At 34.9% G+C, this 19,703-nt stretch overlaps 1 protein-coding gene across 4 annotated transcripts in view; it reads right to left on the bottom strand.

Annotated features, from left to right (window-relative positions):
* LOC148953039 (sulfide:quinone oxidoreductase, mitochondrial-like) overlaps nucleotides 1-19,703 on the bottom strand; it is a 127,511-nt gene that overhangs the window by 47,267 nt on the left and 60,541 nt on the right. For all 4 annotated transcript variants that reach the window (XM_089088247.1, XM_089088250.1, XM_089088249.1 and 1 more), the window contains 2 exons: nucleotides 13,378-13,564; nucleotides 5,511-5,622 (listed from right to left, as the gene is read on the bottom strand). In XM_089088247.1, coding sequence (XP_088944373.1) covers nucleotides 5,511-5,622; nucleotides 13,378-13,564 — 299 coding nt within the window. The remainder of the gene's footprint in view (nucleotides 1-5,510; nucleotides 5,623-13,377; nucleotides 13,565-19,703) is intronic.

Here is a 19,703-nt window from a genome sequence, read left to right as displayed (position 1 = left end):
GACTAAATTCTAGCTTGCTAGTAAGAGATGACCAATATTTTTTTGCCTTTTTTACAATCTCAAGAGCTAAATTTTCTAGCAATAACATGGGGATATTTGGAGTTTAAATGTTATTAATGGTTGGTTATCCTAAGTCTATTTTTTGCTGCTTTTTGTTGTTACAAAAAAACTCTGTTTCTTGTCTTTTTTTGGTCTTTTGCCCTTAGCTGAATTTTTCTTGTTACCAGGTTGCGTTGAAAATTATATTCTCGGCTAAATTCTAGCCTGCTTGTAAGAGATGACCAATATATTTTTATCTTTTTTCCTACTTCAAAATTTGTTTTGACTGTTTTTAATTGTTGGATGTATAAGCACAAAAAAAAATAATATGCAGGTAAAGCAAAGAGCTCAACTTTTGAAATGTCAATATCGGCCTTATGTAAGAAAAGACTCATACTCAAAAGTCGTGTTGTTGCTTTCAATGTTCTAATGAAAAAATATAATCTTTATCCCTGCAATTTCTCTGGCAACAAAGTGGAGTTGTTCATAATTTAAATATTGTCAATGCTTATTTATTCAAAAGCGTCTAAATTTTTGGCTGCTTCTTGTTGTAGAAAAGCCTTTGTTTTTGGTTATTTTTCTTACTATCTTGTCCTTTGTTCATTATTTTTTCCCAACCGAGGATTTTCAGAATTATTTTGTATACTAGATTATTCTTTTTGCTGATGTTTATTTATAGGTGATTGATTGTTTTGGTTTTGTTCTGTGCAAGTTTTTTTCTTTGGAAGATATATTAGCAAACTTATTATTTAGATAAATTTGTTATTTACACAAATAATATTATTTACACTGCAAACTTATTATTTACACAAATAATAAATTCAAATTTCAAGATTAAGGTAAAGGCTCTGAAAAAAGCTGGTCAGAAGTACTTGTCTGCCTTTTTCCGTTTAAAAATTATTTTCGGGTGCTTTTCCTTGTAAGATGTATATTAGCACTCTGAAACTACAAAAAAAAAAAATGGAATGTATACAAATAAAGGGGAGAACTCAAATTTTCAAATGTGCAAAATTATCTTTGGATAAGAATAGACATTACACTTAAAAGTTTTGTTGTCGCTTTGTATGTTCTTATGAGAAAAAATATCCTGGATGTCATTTATTTCTAGCCAACAATTTTCTTGAGGCGAGTGATTACTGTGCTAAAAGCTGTTTTTTTCGTAATCTTAGTCACTAAAAGTTTCCTTGGTTGTTGCTGTCGCTTCTGGCTTCTAGAGGAAATACTTAAAATATTAGAGTCAGCATTATATACCTTCAAGCCTGTAAGTCCAATTTAAAGAAAGTAAGTTAACGTATTTTAAAGATTATCAAACATATAAACAGTTTTTTTCTACTTCGTTAGGAATTCCTTGGATATATATTCTCCATTAAATCTTTTAGAAGTAGTTAACTGTTTCAATTCTGAAAGACCAAATTAATTCAATGAACAGACCCTTGAAAACACATTCTATTAAAATAAATCCCTTTATTTTATTATCAAGGACTTTGAGATGGTTCTGATACGTAAAAAAATTTAGCGGATATGTTTGATGCACATATTACTGTTTTAATTATATTAGTAAATGATAAAGAAATATAAAGTTGTATTATTTTTTAATGGCCTTTTTCTTATACTACTTGACTGTCCATATAGTTTTTCCTCTCTTTTTTCAGAAATTTTTTTTTTGGATGATCAGTTATTTCCTGTAGGCTAATCTGTTTTAGTTTGGCCATGAGGGGAGTATGAAACAGGGTTGTTAGAAGTTCAGTTACGCTTCAAGCTGTTTTTGTTGAACAAGATGTAAAAGTTATTTTTTATGGATTTTTCTGAAACCAGGAAAGGTTCCCTCTGAATTTTTATATAATTAAATTCTTAATTTCTAACCTTGTCTCCTTCATTGCTGTTGTAGAAAAAATATGAAGATAAAGTCTCCTAATAAAAGCTGATTACTTTACTCAATAAATTTTTCGGAAAATTAACTGAAATTGCTGAGGTTGGAACTATATTGCCATGGCACTTGACTTGGCAGCTGTGTTGGCCTCAGCTGGCTTGGTGGTGCGGTGAGTTGTTACTAAAAGTAGTATTTAAGTCATTTGCTATGAATTTCAAACGGATTCGTAGTAAAACCAGAATCGCCTGATTATGTCCCAGTGCCTAATTAAGTGATTTGTGGGTTCAAGGCAAGCACGAAACTATGATGATCCGTATATTACTGGTTATATATTTAATTTGAATCATATATATATATATATATATATAAATGTTTATGGAGGTGGAGCCAGGTTTCCTGGCATTATTCAAAAAAACATCAGAAATTAAATTTAAGGAAAAAATGGTTTTTTCAACTGAAAGTAATGAGCAACATCAAAACTTGAAACAAACTAAAATTATTACGTATATGAAGGAGGTTGCCCCTTCTCAACACCTTGCTCTTTACGCTAAAGTTTTTTGTCCAAATTATTTAAGAACAACTACTGAAACACAAGGGTCGTTTAATTAGATCAATTAGAAGCTTTTTTTTAAGTACTAAGAAAAATTAGCGTAAAGAGCCAGGTGCTAAGGAAGGACCAAAGAAAGAAAGAAATTAATTTTTAGTTAATGACCAAAATTTACAAAAAAAAGTCAATATCTCACAGTCCTACCACGTGAAAATCTATACAGATTTGTTTGTGGCAGGACTCAATACTTTACTCACTTACTAGATTGAAGAGGAAAAATGCAGTTTCATAAATAAATAAAAAATAAACCTCGTGAGAACCGCAAACCAATACTTACAGAAGACGGCTGTTCATAAGAACTTTCATATACGTAATAATTTTGTTTTTATCTTTTGATTTTGTTCTTTATTTTCAGTTGAAAGGACTTGTTTTGTTTTTTTAATTTAATATGCCAAGAAATCGAACAGAATGTATTTCATCTGCCTGTCAGGATTTAGGTTTACAAAATTTATAGAACCCTACTAAAATTTTATGGTTATCTCAAATTAAGGTACTAGGCTTCCTTGTGATCACTTCAATAGTTTTTTTTTCCAGGGTTAATGAATATTTGTAAAACTTAACGATAAGAGATATATAAAGAGTGATTAAAAAAAAAAAAAAAAATAGCTATCACAATCCTGGCTGGGCCGAATTCGTATTTCGGGGTCAAAAGACGAATAAAATCAAAAAATAACTTTAAATGCCATCATACCAGCTAAACTGGCAAACAACATGCCGCCATTTTATCAAAATTTTAAAGACATTAATAACATATATATACATTTACGAGCCATGGGATGTAAAGAAATTAAACAAATAAAACTATTAAATTTTCGTATGTTTGCAGTATTTTACCGTAAAATTTTAATATTTAAGCCTTATTTTTATTTTACGTGTACCGTATATGACAAATTGTAAAGTTTACAAAATTGGCTATAATTTTTACCCATCAAAATGCCTAAATAAAACTAACATGGCAACTCTGACTTCTCGCATGTATTAAACGTCATAACATATAGCCAAAAGGTGTCCGAATACCCGACCCTCTTTTTTAACATTGCGAGATAGGACAGTTGGACATCTGTATGATAATACTTCTTGTCTGTGCTCAAAATCACCATTTACATTTTTAACGCTTAGAACCATTCAACCTTTTCAACGTTACCAGCAGATTTAATAGAAAGAACCGGCGGTACCACGGGTGGTATCCAGCACTCAACACCTCTCTCCATCAAATATTTTCTTTTCACCACCAATTCCTTTATAATTTGACGCACTTCTCTACTAATATCATCACTAATAAAAACTGGTTTTCCAAACTGCAAGTATATTCTTCGCTTCCATTTCTAGTCCCTCATTCAGCACTTTTTTAATGGTAATTTTTGCATCTGACAACGAATCAGTCCTCACATTCCAAAACAATATTTTGTTTTTTCTTTCCGTATGCTGCAACACAAGCGATTGATTTTTAAATGATGAAACTTGTGCAAATAAATCATTCACGAGTTTATCCTGATTTTCCATCTTAGACTTCAAACTATCTACCCAATTATTTGTTTCTCTTGCATCACCTTCCACACGCGTGCATCTTTCTCCCAATTCACGAACAGTTTTTTGTATATTTTGCACATCAGTCTTCACACTATAAAGGGACTTTCTTTTACGTCTGATTGTAAAGTTTCCAACAGCTCCAAAATTCTTAAAATATTTTCTGCATTTGTTTTCTGACATTCCTGTCGTAAGCATTCGCCACTCGAATCCAGAATAGAATCTTCCGGCGAAGGCCTTTTCTTCCCTGTTAGAGTTTTTGGGGTTGACGTTAGGCTTTCATTTGATTTATCACCACTCTCATTACCACCCTCGGTTTTTACTTTCTTATAATTTTTCTTTCCCCCATTCTCATGGACGATTACGGCAAAAAAATTTCCAAAAAAAGGCAATCTTCAGTCAATATATGCCGCGCGGTTCAAGAGTTCTATATATTTTCATATTTGCTGTGACATTATCATGGCTTTGTTATTATTTATTCGTTCATTTCACTGGCCACTACTAGCCCACTTCATTAGCTATATTAACGGAATGATTGCATAGCCACAATCTTAAAAATACAGGTACATTTTTTTTTTTTTCAAGGTCATTCGTTACTTGTGTAATCAGATATTAGCTTAACATATTTCTTTCATTCCACGCAAAAATCAATAGGTTCCTTGTCCAGGTTTATCACATGTAAACAGGTAATCCGTGAAATGTACTTTTTATTTAAGATGTTAACTGTCCAAAGATTGAATGAAGACTGAAACACTTTACTTTAAGCAAGAAACACTCCTCTCTCAAATTTCCTCCGACATGAATACTTCAAAGTACAACGAAGAGCACCTGACTGTGCCATGAGGTTCTATTTCATGCACAGTTTGCCTTCTGTCTCCTTTAAAAACTCGAATTCCCAAAAATCCTAACATATTTCGTTTATTTTTAATATCTCATAACACTTCTTAAGAATCTCAAAAACTGTCCCCCTTCCTCTCCAAGAGAATAAGAAAATTTATTGGGGTGTGGTAATACAAACACTCCGCTCTCAAATTTCCTCCAACATCAATACTTCAAAGTACAACCAAGAGCACCTGACTGTGCCATGAGGTTCTATTTCATGCACAGTTTGCCTCCTGTCTCCTTTAAAAACTCGAATTCCCAAAAATCCTAACATATTTCGTTTATTTTTAATATCTCATAACACTTCTTAAGAATCTCAGAAACTGTCCCCCTCCCTCTCTAAGAGAATAAGAAAATCTCTTAGGGTGTGGTAATACTTACTTTGAAACATTTTGTGTTAAATACTTGATTTTGCTTGTATTTTTTTAACTAGCAGGTATTTTAATTAAGAACTAAAATTTTAAATAAAAAAAAAAAAAATAAAAAAAATATTAGGTCATGTGCGAACAGGAATACTTTAAGTATCAGAAGGGTTACCTTAGCTAAACCCCTGGATAATAAGGTCCTAAATCATTAAAGGCTTACTTTGAATAACCGGTAACTAGGGGACATGAAGTATAGCCATCATATTTTTCGTTTGATTCAGAATTTTCCATAACAGACTTCATATTTTGATAGAGGACGTTTCCTTGAGCGGCTAAAAAATAATTCTTTTGAATTAATTATACAAATAAGAAAAGAAAATTATTAAACCTAAGTTAGATAATTAAACAGTAAAATTATGTAATATAAGTTATTAAAGTAATCCGAACTGAAAATGTTGTAATTTTTATAATTTCACAATATCCGTTTATCGAATCAGCCAAAAGAACTGAGTGTAGCGTATCAATAAAAGCAGTAGGATTTTTTTTTTTTTTTATTCTGAATATTTGAAAATAAACAGAAAGGACTATGGACTAGAAATAATAATTCGAAAGCAAGTTTTGAAGACACAGACAAGCCTTCCTCAATAAGCCTGACCAAAATTTATATTTTAACAGGCTTTCAAGAAAGAAGGAAAAATGCTTAGAGGTGCTCTTATAAGTACATGAAAAATATCTTTTTTTTAGAGAGTGTAGTAAAAAAAAAAAGATAAAAAGAGAATAAGAAAAGTAATATAATTTTGGAGAAGACAAACAAGTCGAAATTTATCACCTATTAAATAGAAAAATCACTGAAAAAAGTCCCAAAAGAATAAGCTTGCTTTCTATTTTTAGAAAGTGAAACCATTACGACATAATATATTTTTCAGTATCTTATACCCCTTGCATGTTTTTGATTCATAAGAACGGATGGGAATAAATCTCCACGACATGGGCGTACGTAGCTTCTTGTCTAGGGGGGTGGCAGCCGATTCTGTGATGAAGAGTAGGGGGCAGAGCTGAAGCTATATTTGCAGTTCATAAAACCTTACATTGCCAGCAAGTTCTATCATACCTATGAAACCTTTATTAATAAGTAATCACCAAAAAGAATAAATCATCAATAAGCTTTAGCATATATCTTCTTGGATTAGAGCTAAAAATTTTCAAGACATTACGGATAATTGCTTCTTGTTTGACTTTTATTCAGTCATTCCAGCTGATTATTTGCAGTTTTATCAACAATCTACTTTTTATCAACTACTTTTTTAGCCATCTACCTTGTTTCAACTGCTTTTTCAACCGTTTTTCAACCATCTGCCTTTTCAGCCATATCTAGTGTAAGTTTGAAGTTCTAAGAGGGAGAGGGGCAGCTGCCCCCCTCTCCCTCCGTACGCCCACGTCCACGCAATCTTCAGGATGCTCAAGAAACAATAAAGAAAAAACCGTCCATGTTTGGCTCTTTTAAGTAGCTAAATGTATTTAGGCCCAGGGGCATCATTTGGGAGGGGCTGGCTGGGAATATAGCCCCCCCCCCTCTGATTTTAGGAGGGACCCCAAATTAGTTGTCACAATTATATTCATTTGATATTAAGTGTGAAAAAATTGTGTTTTCCATTAAAATAAATCCGTTTTTGATAGAGCTGTACTTCACAACAATCTATTGTGAGCTTAATTCCCAAACATATTTATTTATTGTTCATATTTCATGACACCTTTTTATTGTCTTGTTCTAAAAGCCACGGTGCCCGACTTTCATTACAATAAAACAAGGTGACCCAGGATCTGTAACAAACTTATACATGTCGGTTGCCAGTGTCATGAGCAGCCAGATTCAGGTATACAAGCTGGTATTAAAGCAGTTGCACTACATGCAATTTACACTCAACGTCGTGCTCATAGACTCAAGCTTGTGTTGGGTGCTTGTATTTAGAACTTGAGAGGAATGGCACCTTTCTCCTCCATTCTTCAAGACCTTTATTGTCTTGTTGCAAGTAGAAATATACACTACCAACTGCTTTTTAATGCTCACAAAGCTGCTGGTATAACTGTTCCTCGGTTGGAGAAATCATATAGCCTAGCCTACCACAAGATTGGTATATTGATATATATTGGTGAACAGAGCACTGAATACATACAACTGTATCTTGATTGTTCCGTCAATTACAAAACCATTCTTCAGATGTGAGCTCAGGCCCACGGACTCACAACCATTCGTCAGACATTTGAATTTATATTTACACTCCAACTACCGGATTTTTCTTCCCACAATATCTCTGTTTGAGCTAGTGTTGGGCAATATTTGATATCGATATTGATATATCGGACCAAATATCGATATCGAATATCGAAACGTATTATCGAAACCGATATTTTTTTTAGGGGTCTCTAACCCCCTATACTCTCCGCGGAAAATCTACCACACGAAAATTCTGCAAACTTTCGACATACATCTTCGAGATTCTTTGCAGGTTTGAATTCTTTCATCTGTAACTGATTTTATTAATCCTTATCTTACATCTTACACCGGCGTCTTTTTTGCACGAATTCGCTCCCGGCTCCCGACTCAGGTACGTGTGAATTATTACCAACTGAAAATGAAAAGTTCACAACAAATAATATAATGAAAAGTTTGGATTTTGAATGTTATCAAAGCTAAACTAGCCGATCAGACAGGGTGAATTTTCTCAGTCTGAAAAATTATGTCAAGGAAAAGGAGCTATCTGTCACAGATAAATTAAGATAAAGTAATCTAGCTTAATTGTAACTATACATGTATAATATACATATATATATATATATATATATATATATATATATATATATATATATATATATATATATATATATATATATATATATATATATATATATATATATATATATATATATATATATATATATATATATATATATATATATATATATATACTACTAATGCTATTAAGGCTCACCTTATGAAAATTGCCACTGAGTGGTGGATCAAGGAAAAGGTTGTTGCTGCAGTAACTCATAATGATGCAAATTTAAGGCGGGCCGTAAAGGATGCTGCATCCCAAGTAGGTACAGGATGGACACATGTTTCCTGCTTCGCACAAACTCTAAGTTTGATTGTGGGGGGTGCCATTAATGATACTACTGAATTTTTGCCTCTCGTCCAAAAGGCCAAAATATTATCAGCTTTTTCAGACATAGTGTTGTAGCTACCGACAAGTTGTCCCAGGTTCAAATCTCTATTGAAAATGTTTCAATCAAAAAACTAAAACCTGATGTGACCACTAGATGGAATTCGCTTCTCAATATGTTGCGTAGTCTACAAGATTTGAAAGAGTCGGTAACAAGTTTGCTTGCGCTTCTCGGTAAAGCGGACCTCATACTCACTGATAGTGAGTGGGGCGTAATTTCAAACGTGATTGCGGTGTTTATACGCTCTGAAGAGGCAACTATTGAGATCTCTTCTGAAAGATTTCACTCCATTTCAAAAGTCATGCCTTTGTCTAAGATTTTGAGACGCCAAGCTGTTCAGGCAAATTTTGGTGGATTCTCAGTTGTGGCTGATGAGCTTCGAAAGGCTTTGCTAAATAAAATGCTTCGTAGATTTATAAGCCTTGGTCAAGTCACATCCGTCATATCTGCTACATATTTTGACCGGCATTTCAAGAAAGTGCATATTTCATCTGACGATCTTCTACAAGTTGAGAGCAAAATTGCAAACGAGATAGATTTGGCCTTGCTGGCTGGTGAATCGCGTTCAGAACATACAAGTAGCATCGCAGTCCCTGTGATGCGCACATATCAGAATCAAGCCAGTTTGTGGGGTTCCCACGACGAAGTTCTTATAGTCAATGCAGGACATGCTTTGACAGCAGCCGAATATACCATGGCTCTGCAAACTTTCAATAGGGAGCCAATAGTTTCAAGGGAAACTTGTCCACTCAAGTGGTGGAAGTCTCGTGCTATGGGGCTTCAAAAATACCTGTATGAAGTTGCAATTAAATTCATGTCTGTGCCCGCGACCAGTGTTTCTTCTTAAAGAATATTTTCCAAGGCTGGTCAGATAATCGCTGAATGGCGGAAGCGACTCTCAGGGAAAAATATTGACATGCTGATGTTTTTAAATAGCCAGTAGTTTATTTTTCTCTTTTCCTGAGACCGAATAATTCCAAATCTGGGTTTTTATTATAATCATTTATGTAATCTAAGTTTATTTTTATTGTTTAATTTTATATTATTTGAATTTTGAAAAAAAGTTATATAAAATACCCTTTATTTACCATTTGCGCTACTGAACTTCTGCAAATCCATGAGATAGCAAAAAACTGATTCGAAATATCGATATCAATCTATCAAATATCGAAAGTAAAAATATCGATATATGAATTAATCAAAATATCACCCAACACTAGTTTGAGCAGCTGCAGGTGGTAGACCTAGTTTTATCTAGAGCTACTGGTCTTAATGCAGCTACGCGAGGTAAAATTATTGACATGCAAACTGAAAAAGCTTTTGATGTAACGTTTCATAAAGCAAAAGAATTTTCTCGTGAGTGTGACCTCCCTGAACACCTTTTGCAAAATTTTCAGAATTCTGGTTCCTCATGAAAAAGACCAAAGCGTGCACAGTAAGTAGCTTCCAGCTTACCTGATTTTGTAACCGTTTTGACTTTGGGAAAAAGCGACCATGCTGAAGTGAAAGTATCAACTAAAGATGCTTTCAGAAGGGATTATTTTCTTGTAATAGACAGATTGTGCTGTGAGCTTGAAAGCCGCTTCACGAATGCTCTTTCACTGTTAGAGTCAATCTCTGCATTAGATCTTGATCCGCCGCGCTTTCTCAATACGAGGTGACTAGCTAGTGTGGCAGTGCATTACAAAGAAGTTTGCATTGAAACAACCCTGTTTGCCTCGCAGACAGATCTTGTGAGAAGATATATCGACTCTTTAGGCAATTAAATTAAAAAAACAAGTGTTTTTAACTGAAAGTAAGGAAAGACGTTAAAACTTAAAATGAACAGAAATTATTCCGTATATGAAAGGGGCTGTCCCCTCCTCAACGCCTCGCTCTTTACGCTAAAGTTTTTCATTGTTTAAACAAAAATAGAGTTGTGAGAAAGTCAAACTTTAGCGTAAAGAGCGAGGCGTTGAGAAGGGGACATCCCCTGTCATATACGGGATAATTTCTGTTCGTTTTAAGTTTTAACGTCGTTCCTTACTTTCAGTTAAAAAAAACTTTTTTTTTAAATTTAATTTTGGACATTTTTGAATTGATGCAGGTTTTGATTTTGGCTCACCGTACATGAATAATTAAAACAAAATTTGGATATTAATTTTACTTTTATTTGGTTAAATGGCTTTCTCGAAACTTGTTTAATTTTATTTACGAACGTTTTTTTTAGTAATAAACATACGTAACTTACGAATTAGCTTGCGTAACGAACTTCTATAATCATAGATTTTTAATACGTATATTAGAGGGTTTGCCCCCTAGTCAATACCTTGCTCTTTAAGCTAAAGTTCGAATTTTGTTCCAATTCTTTAAAAAGGACCCATTAATCACAAATGTTGTTAATTAGAATAAATAGCTCTTATGAAAATACTAAATAATCTTTGGCTTAAAGAGTGGGGTATTGAATAGGGGGTGAACCCAATCATATAGGCCTACGTAATGTTTTCTGTCGTTTTAAGTTTTGATGTTGCTCCTGAATTTCAGTTGAAAAACTTCTTATATATATATATATATATATATATATATATATATATATATATATATATATATATATATATATATATATATATATATATATATATATATATATATATATATATATATATATATATATATATATATATATATATATATATATATATATATATATATATAATTTCTGATCTTTTTTTAAATAAGGCTGGGAATTCCGGCGCTCCCTTCATAGCACTGTCCCTTCCCCCATGAAAACTTCCTTCATGGAAAGATCCTCCCACAAAACCCCCGCCCCCCCCCCTACCAGAAAAAATCCCCCCTGAAAACGTCTGTATACTTCCCAATAACCAATACTATATGTTAACATTGGGTAAAGTTCATAACTTTCAGCCCTCCCCCGGGGACTTCGGGGGATTAAGTCATCCTAAAAGACATAGTTATCATTGTTTCGACAATGCTGAACAAAATGGCTATCTCAAAATTTCGATAGGGTAACTTTGGGGAAAAATGAGCGTGGGAGGGGGTCTAGTTTTCCTCCATTTTTTGGTCACTTAAAAAAGGCACTAGAACTTTAAATTTCCGTTTGAATGAGCCCTCCAAAGATATTCTAGGACCACTGGGTCGATATGATCACCCCTGAAAAAAAAAAAAAAAAATAAAAACGCATCCCTCATCTTTCTTCTGGCAAAAAATGCAAAATTCCACATCTTTGTAGATAGGGGCTTGAAACCTCTACAGTAGGGTTCTGTGATACGCTGAATATGATGGTGTGATTTTCATTAAGGTTCTATAACTTTTAGTGGGTCTTTCCCACTTTTTTCGAAAATCAGCCAAATTTTCTCAGGCGCGTAACTTTTGATAGGTTGGACTAAACTTGATGAAATATATATACTTGAAATCAGCATTAAAATCTAATTCTTTTGATGTATCTATTGGTATCAAAATTCCGTTTTCTACAGTTTCGGTTACCATTGAGCCGGGTCGCTCCTTACTTACAGTTTGTTACCACGAACTGTTTGATAGGCCAAAAGATCTCTTCGAACTTCACAATTTAGTGAAAGCAATGTTGATTGCATATTCTGAAGTTTTGAAAATTATACAAATCTTCATTACTCTGCCTATCACAATGGCTTGTAATGAGATTCTCTCCTAAATTAAGCCGGACTAAAACTTACGCCGGATCAACAATGGGTGACGAAAGGATCAATGATCTGATGTTAGTGTTCAGTGCAAAAAAAATTGTGTGAAATCATTGGATTTCGAGGTTATGGTTGGTATTGTTGGAAAAATGAGACCTAGTTAGCTCCCAGTTTTGCAATAAAACTGAGAATGACTTTCCAACTTAAGGTCTCTGTATTTATTAAAAACTTTTAAATTACTTCTAGCTATTATTAGTTAATTTTTGGAGAGGCCTGTGCTAACCACTGTGAAGGAACGTTGCTCTTAAACAACTGTGAGCCAGCCACTTTGGGGGGCTCACAAAGGTTGCTTAGCCCCTCCTTAGTTCAGAATGAAATGACACCACTGTTTAGGCCTTCAGTTAAATTCCAGAATTTAAATACACAAGATTTTTAATCAGTGGGAACTTTATGGGAGGGGGAATTAGCACAGAGTAAAGCTATAGATAAAGTAAGGTCGATCACGAGAGTATGAAATTGTGCTGTAAGCGATTTCGTAAAGCAATAAGTTGTTATATGTAATTTTTCATAAAGTTTCAATTAATGGTTCAACATGGATTTGGTCACGGGTGCTATTCATCGGATGTATCACTGTTACATAACAAATATTTGAAAGACTGAAGAACTGAAGAAAGAGCCGCACAAAAAAAAAAAAAAAAAAAAAAAAAAAAAAATCGATTTCTTGAATCTAAGCTGAAACCAAACAAGGTTTCAGACTTTTTTCCCGTTAAACAGACAACAGATAATCTCCAACCTCTTCATCTACAGAGACTTAATTTTTACTTTATAGACGTAGTTTATCTAAAAGTCAATTTATGTTAGACTGTTTCAATTAATGGTTCAACATAGATTTGGTCATGGGTGCTATTCATATAATGTATCACAATTGCATAAAAAATTTTGAAAGACTGAAAAACCAAAGAAAGAGTCGCACAAAAAAAAAAAAAAAATGATTTCTTGAGTCTAAGCTCAAACCAAACAAGGTTTCAGACTTCTTTTTTTTTTACCGTTAAACAGACAATAGATAATCTCTAACCTCTTCATCTACAGAGATTTAATTTTTACTTTTTAGACGTAATTTATCTAAAAGTAAAATTTTCAAGCAAGGTGTGACAGCCTGAAACAATATCCTTTTATTGTAACTTTCACAGTCTAGCGAGCAAACATGCTTACCTACTGCAGCTGCAGTTTTGGGTATGGGTAAGTTGGTACAGTCGCCAATACCAAAAACATTGGGAAAACGTTTGTGTTGAAGAGTAAATTTGTTAAGATCTAGATATCCAGTTTCTTCACATAATTCATATGCATTTTTCACTGCATCAGGTGGGCCCATTGGAGGTGTTATATGTAACATTGAATACTGAAATGAAATAACTTTCAAACAATAAAGTTTACTGCAATGTTGTGGGAGCAATGCAGGTGATAAAAAGAAATTAAAAGACAAACAGAGAGATAGAATTAGATAGACATGGAAAGAGAACAAAATGTATGAAAAAAGAAAACGGGGAGAGAAAAAAGGGGGATGATCCAGTTGTTATAATAACGAAGATAATTCATTTTGAAATTGCCTTTGCATTGATTTCAATTCATTTTCCTAAGCCAAAATAATCTTCAATTATCTTCCAAAAAATTAAAGCCTTTATGAACTTAGTCCATTTTAACTAAGTTACCAAACCTGATGTACTTTCAACCGTCCTGTTCAGTGTTTTTGGATAGTTGCTGCAAACCTTACAGACCACCCCAGATCACTTTTAACTTCTGTTGAGCTGATAATAGGAATAATGCATAACGAATAAAATTTGATAACAATAATGTACAGCTCTAAAAGCAATGCCTTCTAAGTGCAGTCACGATTGAAAAATTTTTATCTACAGAAACAACTCTGGAAGCGAAAGCGCTGGACCCTGCGCTCTGTTCAGAAAACCTGCTCTCGATTGTATCTGGTAGAGCAGTAATGTCCTTAAGGTATCATTTTTGTCTTTACAGATATTGAGACAGATTTGTCTGATACAGAGTCCATGTTGTTTCAACAGTCGTAAGGACAACTTAAAATCTTTGTTTTTACTGCGCAAACAATGTTGCTACGGGTAGAAACAATTTGCTACTTTAAGTATTTTTTTTTTTCATAAGGCAAGCCTTCTATCATAGGCAGCGCAGGTATAAAATAGGCATGGCACAATGTATTATTAATTTTTTTGTTTCCTTTAGAACAGGGTACTTCGTATCGAAGGAATAGTCGTAGAAACTTCAAAAAGGGCTTTTTAGATTGGAAATTGGAGTGGCGTGTGCCCTTTTTAATAGTAGAAAGTGATTGGAAGGCAACTAACACCCCTTCCACGCCCATCACTTCCCAGAACACATCCAATCAAAATTTTAAGATAACCATTTTATTCAGCGTAGTTAATTTCCAGCTAGAAATTATATTTTTGAGGAAGAGACTCCCCCAAAGCTCTTAGGGCAAGGGTTGTGAGTAATGCCCTGGGAGCATATAAGGTTTTTATGTAAAGCGTTGTCGTACAAACTTCAAAAAAGGCTCATTTGATTGAAAATTCAAAGGGCTAGTGCCCTTTTTAATAGTCGAAAGTGATTGGAGGGCCCCTCACCCCCCTCTCATTCCCACCTATTCCCCAAACACATCCAATCAAAATTTTGAGATAGCCATTTTGTTCAGCGTAGTTGATTTACAGATAGAAAGTATGTTTTTGAGGAGGACACTCACCCACAGGCCTCAGGGCAAGGGTTGTAAGTTATGCCCTGGGGGCATATAAGGTTCTTATAGAAAGTGTTGTCGTAGAAACTTAAAAAAATGCTCATTCGATTGGAAATTAAAAGGGCTAGTGCCCTTTTTAATAGTCGAAAGCAACTAACCCCCCTCTCGCGCTCAAAATTTTGAGATAGCCATTTTATTCAACGTAGTAGAAAGTTCTTGATATTAGGTCTTTGAGGATGACAACCCCCCCCCCCAAAGCCCTCAAGGCAAGGGTTTTAAGTTATGCCCTGGGGGAATATAAGGTTTTAATAGAAAGCACTGTAGTAGAAACTTCAAAAAGGGCTCATTTGATTGGAAATTGAAATGGCTAGTGCCCTTTTTAATAGTCGAAAGTGATTAGAAGGCACCTAATATCCCTTCCACGCCCATCATTTATCCAAACACATCCAATCAAAATTTTGAGATAGCCATTTTGTTCAAAGTAGTTGAAAGGTCCAGAAATTATATCTTTGAGGATGACACTCCCCCCACAGCCAGCAGGGTAAGGGTTGTGAGGTAAGCCCTGAGGGTATATAAGGTTTTTATTGAAAGCTTTGTCGTAAAAACTTGAAAAAGGGCTCATTATATTGGAAATTCAAAGGTCTAGTGCCCTTTTTAATAGTCGAAAGTGATTTGAGGGCAACCAACCCCCCTCTCACGCCCACGTTTTCCCCAAACACATCCAATCAACATTTTTGATAGCCATTTTGTTCAACGTAGTTAAAAGTTTTAGGAATTAGGTCTTTGAGGATGATAATCCCCTCAGAGCCCCCGGGGCAAGGGTTGTAAGTTATGCCCTGGGGGTATATAAGGTTTTCATAGATAGTGATGTTGTAGAAACTTCAAAAAGGGCTCATTCAATTGGAAATTAAAAGGGCTTGTGCCCTTTTTAATAGTCAAAAGTGATAGGAGGATAACTAACACCCCTTACACCCACCATTCCCCAAACACATCCAATCAAAAATTTTGAGATAGCCATTTTGTTCGACAGATTTAAAAAGTCCGAAAATTATATTTTGAGGATGATACTCCCCCCGTAGCCCTTAGGCCAATGGTTGTAAGTTTTGCCATTGAGGCCGATAAGGTTTTTTCTATAGAAAACGTTGTCGTAGAAACTTCAAAAAGGGATCATTCGATTGGAAATTCAGACGGCTAGTGTCCTTTTTAATAGTCAGAAGTGATCCGAGGGAAACGAACCCGCCTTCTTACGCCTAGTATTTCCCCAAAAACATCCAATAAAATTTTGAAATAGCAATTTTCTTAAACGTAGTTGAAAGTTCTGGAAATTAGGTCTTTGATGATGACATCCCCCCCCCCGCCCTCAGGGCAAGGGTTGTAAGTTATGCCCGGGGGGCTGAAAGTTCTGAAAATTAGGTTTTTGAGGATGACAACCCCCTCACAGCTTTGTTCAACGTAGTTGAAAGGTCCAGAAATTATATCTTTGAGGATGACACTCCCCCCCACAGCCAGCAGGGTAAGGGTTGTGAGGTAAGCCCTGAGGGTATATAAGGTTTTTATTGAAAGCTTTGTCGTAAAAACTTGTAAAAGGGCTCATTATATTGGAAATTCAAAGGTCTAGTGCCCTTTTTAATAGTCGAAAGTGATTTGGGGGCATCTAACCCCCCTCTCACGCCCACCTTTTCCCCAAAAACATCTAATCAAAATTTTTTGATAGCCATTTTGTTCAACTTAGTTAAAAGTTTTAGAAACAAGGTCTTTGAGGATGATAACCCCTCAGAGCCCTCGGGGTAAGGTTTGTAAGTTATACCCTAGGGATATATAAGGTTTATGTAGATACTGATATTATAGAAATTCTCAAAAAGGGCTCATTCAATTGGAAATTAAATGGGCTTTTATCCTTTTTATTCGTCGAAAGTGATAAGAGGATATCTAAAACCCTTCTCACATCAACCATTTCCCAAAACACATCCAATCAAAATTTTCAGATAACCATTTTGTTCGGCGTAGCTAAAAAGTCCGAAAATTATGTTTTGTGGATGATACTCCCCCCACAGCCCTAGAGCAAGGGTTGTGAGTTATGCCCTGGTGGCAGATAAGGTTTTTTCTATAGAAAGCGTTATCGTAGAAACTTCAAAAAGGAATCATTCGATTGGAAATTGAAAGGGCGAGTGCCCTTTTCAATAGTCAGAAGTGATCCGAGGGAAACAAACCCGCCTTCTTACGCCCAGCATTTCCCCAAAAACATCCAATAAAATTTTGAAATAGCAATTTTCTTAAACGTAGTTGAAAGTTCTGGAAATTAGGTCTTTGATGATGACATCCCCCCCCCCGCCCTCAGGGCAAGGGTTGTAAGTTATGCCCGGGGGGCTGAAAGTTCTGAAAATTAGGTCTTTGAGGATGACAACCCCCTCACAGCTCTCAGGGCAAGGGTCGTAGTTTATGCCCTGGGGGCATATAAGATTTTTACAGAAAGCGTTATCGTAGAAAGTAAAATAGAGCTCATTCGATAGAATATTGAAAGGGCTAGTGCCCTTTTTAATAGTCAAAAGTGATTGGAAGGCTTGAAATTTTTATAGTAAAGATCGAAGTGGGTACAATGTATTACTATTTTTTTATTTATTTAATTTTTTTTTAGACCAGGGCACTTCGTATCGAAGGAGTTGCTGTAAGAACTTCGAAAAGGGCTCATTCGATTGACAATAAAAGGGCTAATGCCCTTTTTAAATTTATAATGTGACTGGAGGGCAACTAGTCCCCCTCCTACGCCCACCCTCCCATTTTCCCATTATGTTTAAAAACTAAATGTTGCCTTTAGATAAAATCAAAATGCACTGTGCTAATGCTAATTCTCAATAAGGCATCTCAGCAGTATCCCAAGAACGACTGAGGGTATTATGCTCAAACTTTCGGGGCTACTTCTGCTCTTAAAATTGAACCAAATCCAAATAGCTTAAGTGTATCCGAGCTATCAAAGAAAGTAAACAGATTTTTTTGCGAATGGCATCAGGTTTTCTATTTCAGGTCAACTAGAGGAGTTATGAAACTAAATTAAACACTACTATTTGTGTCCAGATTTTTAAGAAGGTGTATGTTGTTGAAAATTGCTGAAAATTTATTTCCAGTATATAAATAGCAGGCCAAACTATAAAGTCTTCAAAAAACGAAAAGATTTAAAGTATTATTTTCTATTTCCCTGAAAAGACTATTTCAATATAAAACGAACAGAAATTAATTAAAAAAAAACTTTTTCCACAAAGTAAGTTCTTCAAAGAAAAGTAAAGAACTCCATTAAACCAAAACTGATCAAAAATAAAATAAAATAATTTACCAAGCGTCAAACTACCACGAATCAGCATCGATAAATAAATGAAACACAAAATGAATAGAAATAACAATAAATAACCGAGTCAAACTCAAAACGAGCAGAAATTAACATGAGTATGTCTCAAAACCCCTATGCCTTCCCAAGACCAGAACATAGTTTGCGCTTTACTGAAGCCAAAGGCATATATATATATATATATATATATATATATATATATATATATATATATATATATATATATATATATAGGCATATTTATCTCAAGCCAAAAGGGCATAAGAATCAACCATCGAGCAGATCAAATTTTCAAAAATTCCTAAGAATTGACCGTGGGTCTGGGAAGCCCATCCCTGGGAGGGATAATTTCCATTAGAGTATAATGAATGTCCAAACGCTGAAAAATCTACACAATATCTCCTTTTCCTGTCCCAAATCAAGCCTGAAATGTACCACAAACATCGCTACAAAACCTTATTTTAAACCATAAACTAAATAGTTTATGTTTAAACATAGTTTAAACATAAACTCTTTCCAAATGCTCAACAACTTGGGTATTCCCCCATCCTCCATAAATTGAAGATTATGTACAGTGAAGAATGAAATCACTGACCACTACAGGATTTCCTTTAAAAGAAGCTACTAAATTCATTAGCGCAACCACTGTATTTCTATGGGCGGGGTCGCAAATGCAACTAAAAATTTCATTTTTTGACGTACTTGACGTAAGTCCCATCCATCCTCGAAGGTTGTTTTGGGGTCTCTTCATTCACTAACTTATTTATGTGGCGTCTGTACCAGCCTCTATCTTCATACAGGCGTAGAAGTTGCGGCATGTTGAGTGTAGAGAAGCTGTCTTTCCTTCTCTTCGGGGGAAGACCTCTGGGGCGAGAACCATGCACGCGACCATGGAAGACTATTTTTGGAAGACAGGAATTTTCAGTACGCTGGATGTGGCTTAGCCAACTTAGTTGTTGCAGTTTTATTCTGTCAAATATGGTGTGTTTGATCTTGAGGTTTTCGAAGAGCCTAATGTTAGAGACCCTGTCCAGGTACATAATGTCCGCAATAAGACCAAGTGACTTAATTTCGAATGCGACTAGGCTACATTTGTCATCTGTTTTGAGGGTCCATGATTCATAAGCGTAAATGGCAATGGGGATAATCAGTGTGTTGAACAGAGCGTAGCTTTCGTCTTTGAGGAATTGATGGTCATTCCAAACCGGCTGGTGGTTAATCTGATGTTGTCAGCCTGGGACTGATGATCCCCAAGGTTCTCATTTATTTGGTCTGTCATCTGAATAAGATAATTTATCAATCAATATTCCCCCCATGAGGACACCTGACGAGTTGTCAAGGAGTGATAGGACAGCGGTAAGGAACAGGCTAAACAGTTCCGGTGAAAGCAAGCAACCCTCTAGCACACCAGTCGATGTTTCAAAGCTATCAGAAAGCTCTCCCGTCCCG

Source organism: Artemia sp. Qi Xiang Cuo, chromosome 4 (genome assembly GCF_049724085.1).
Source record: "Artemia sp. Qi Xiang Cuo chromosome 4, ASM4972408v1, whole genome shotgun sequence".
Classification (NCBI taxonomy): Eukaryota; Metazoa; Arthropoda; class Branchiopoda; order Anostraca; family Artemiidae; genus Artemia; species Artemia sp. Qi Xiang Cuo.
This window is presented reverse-complemented; position numbering and strand designations above follow the sequence as displayed.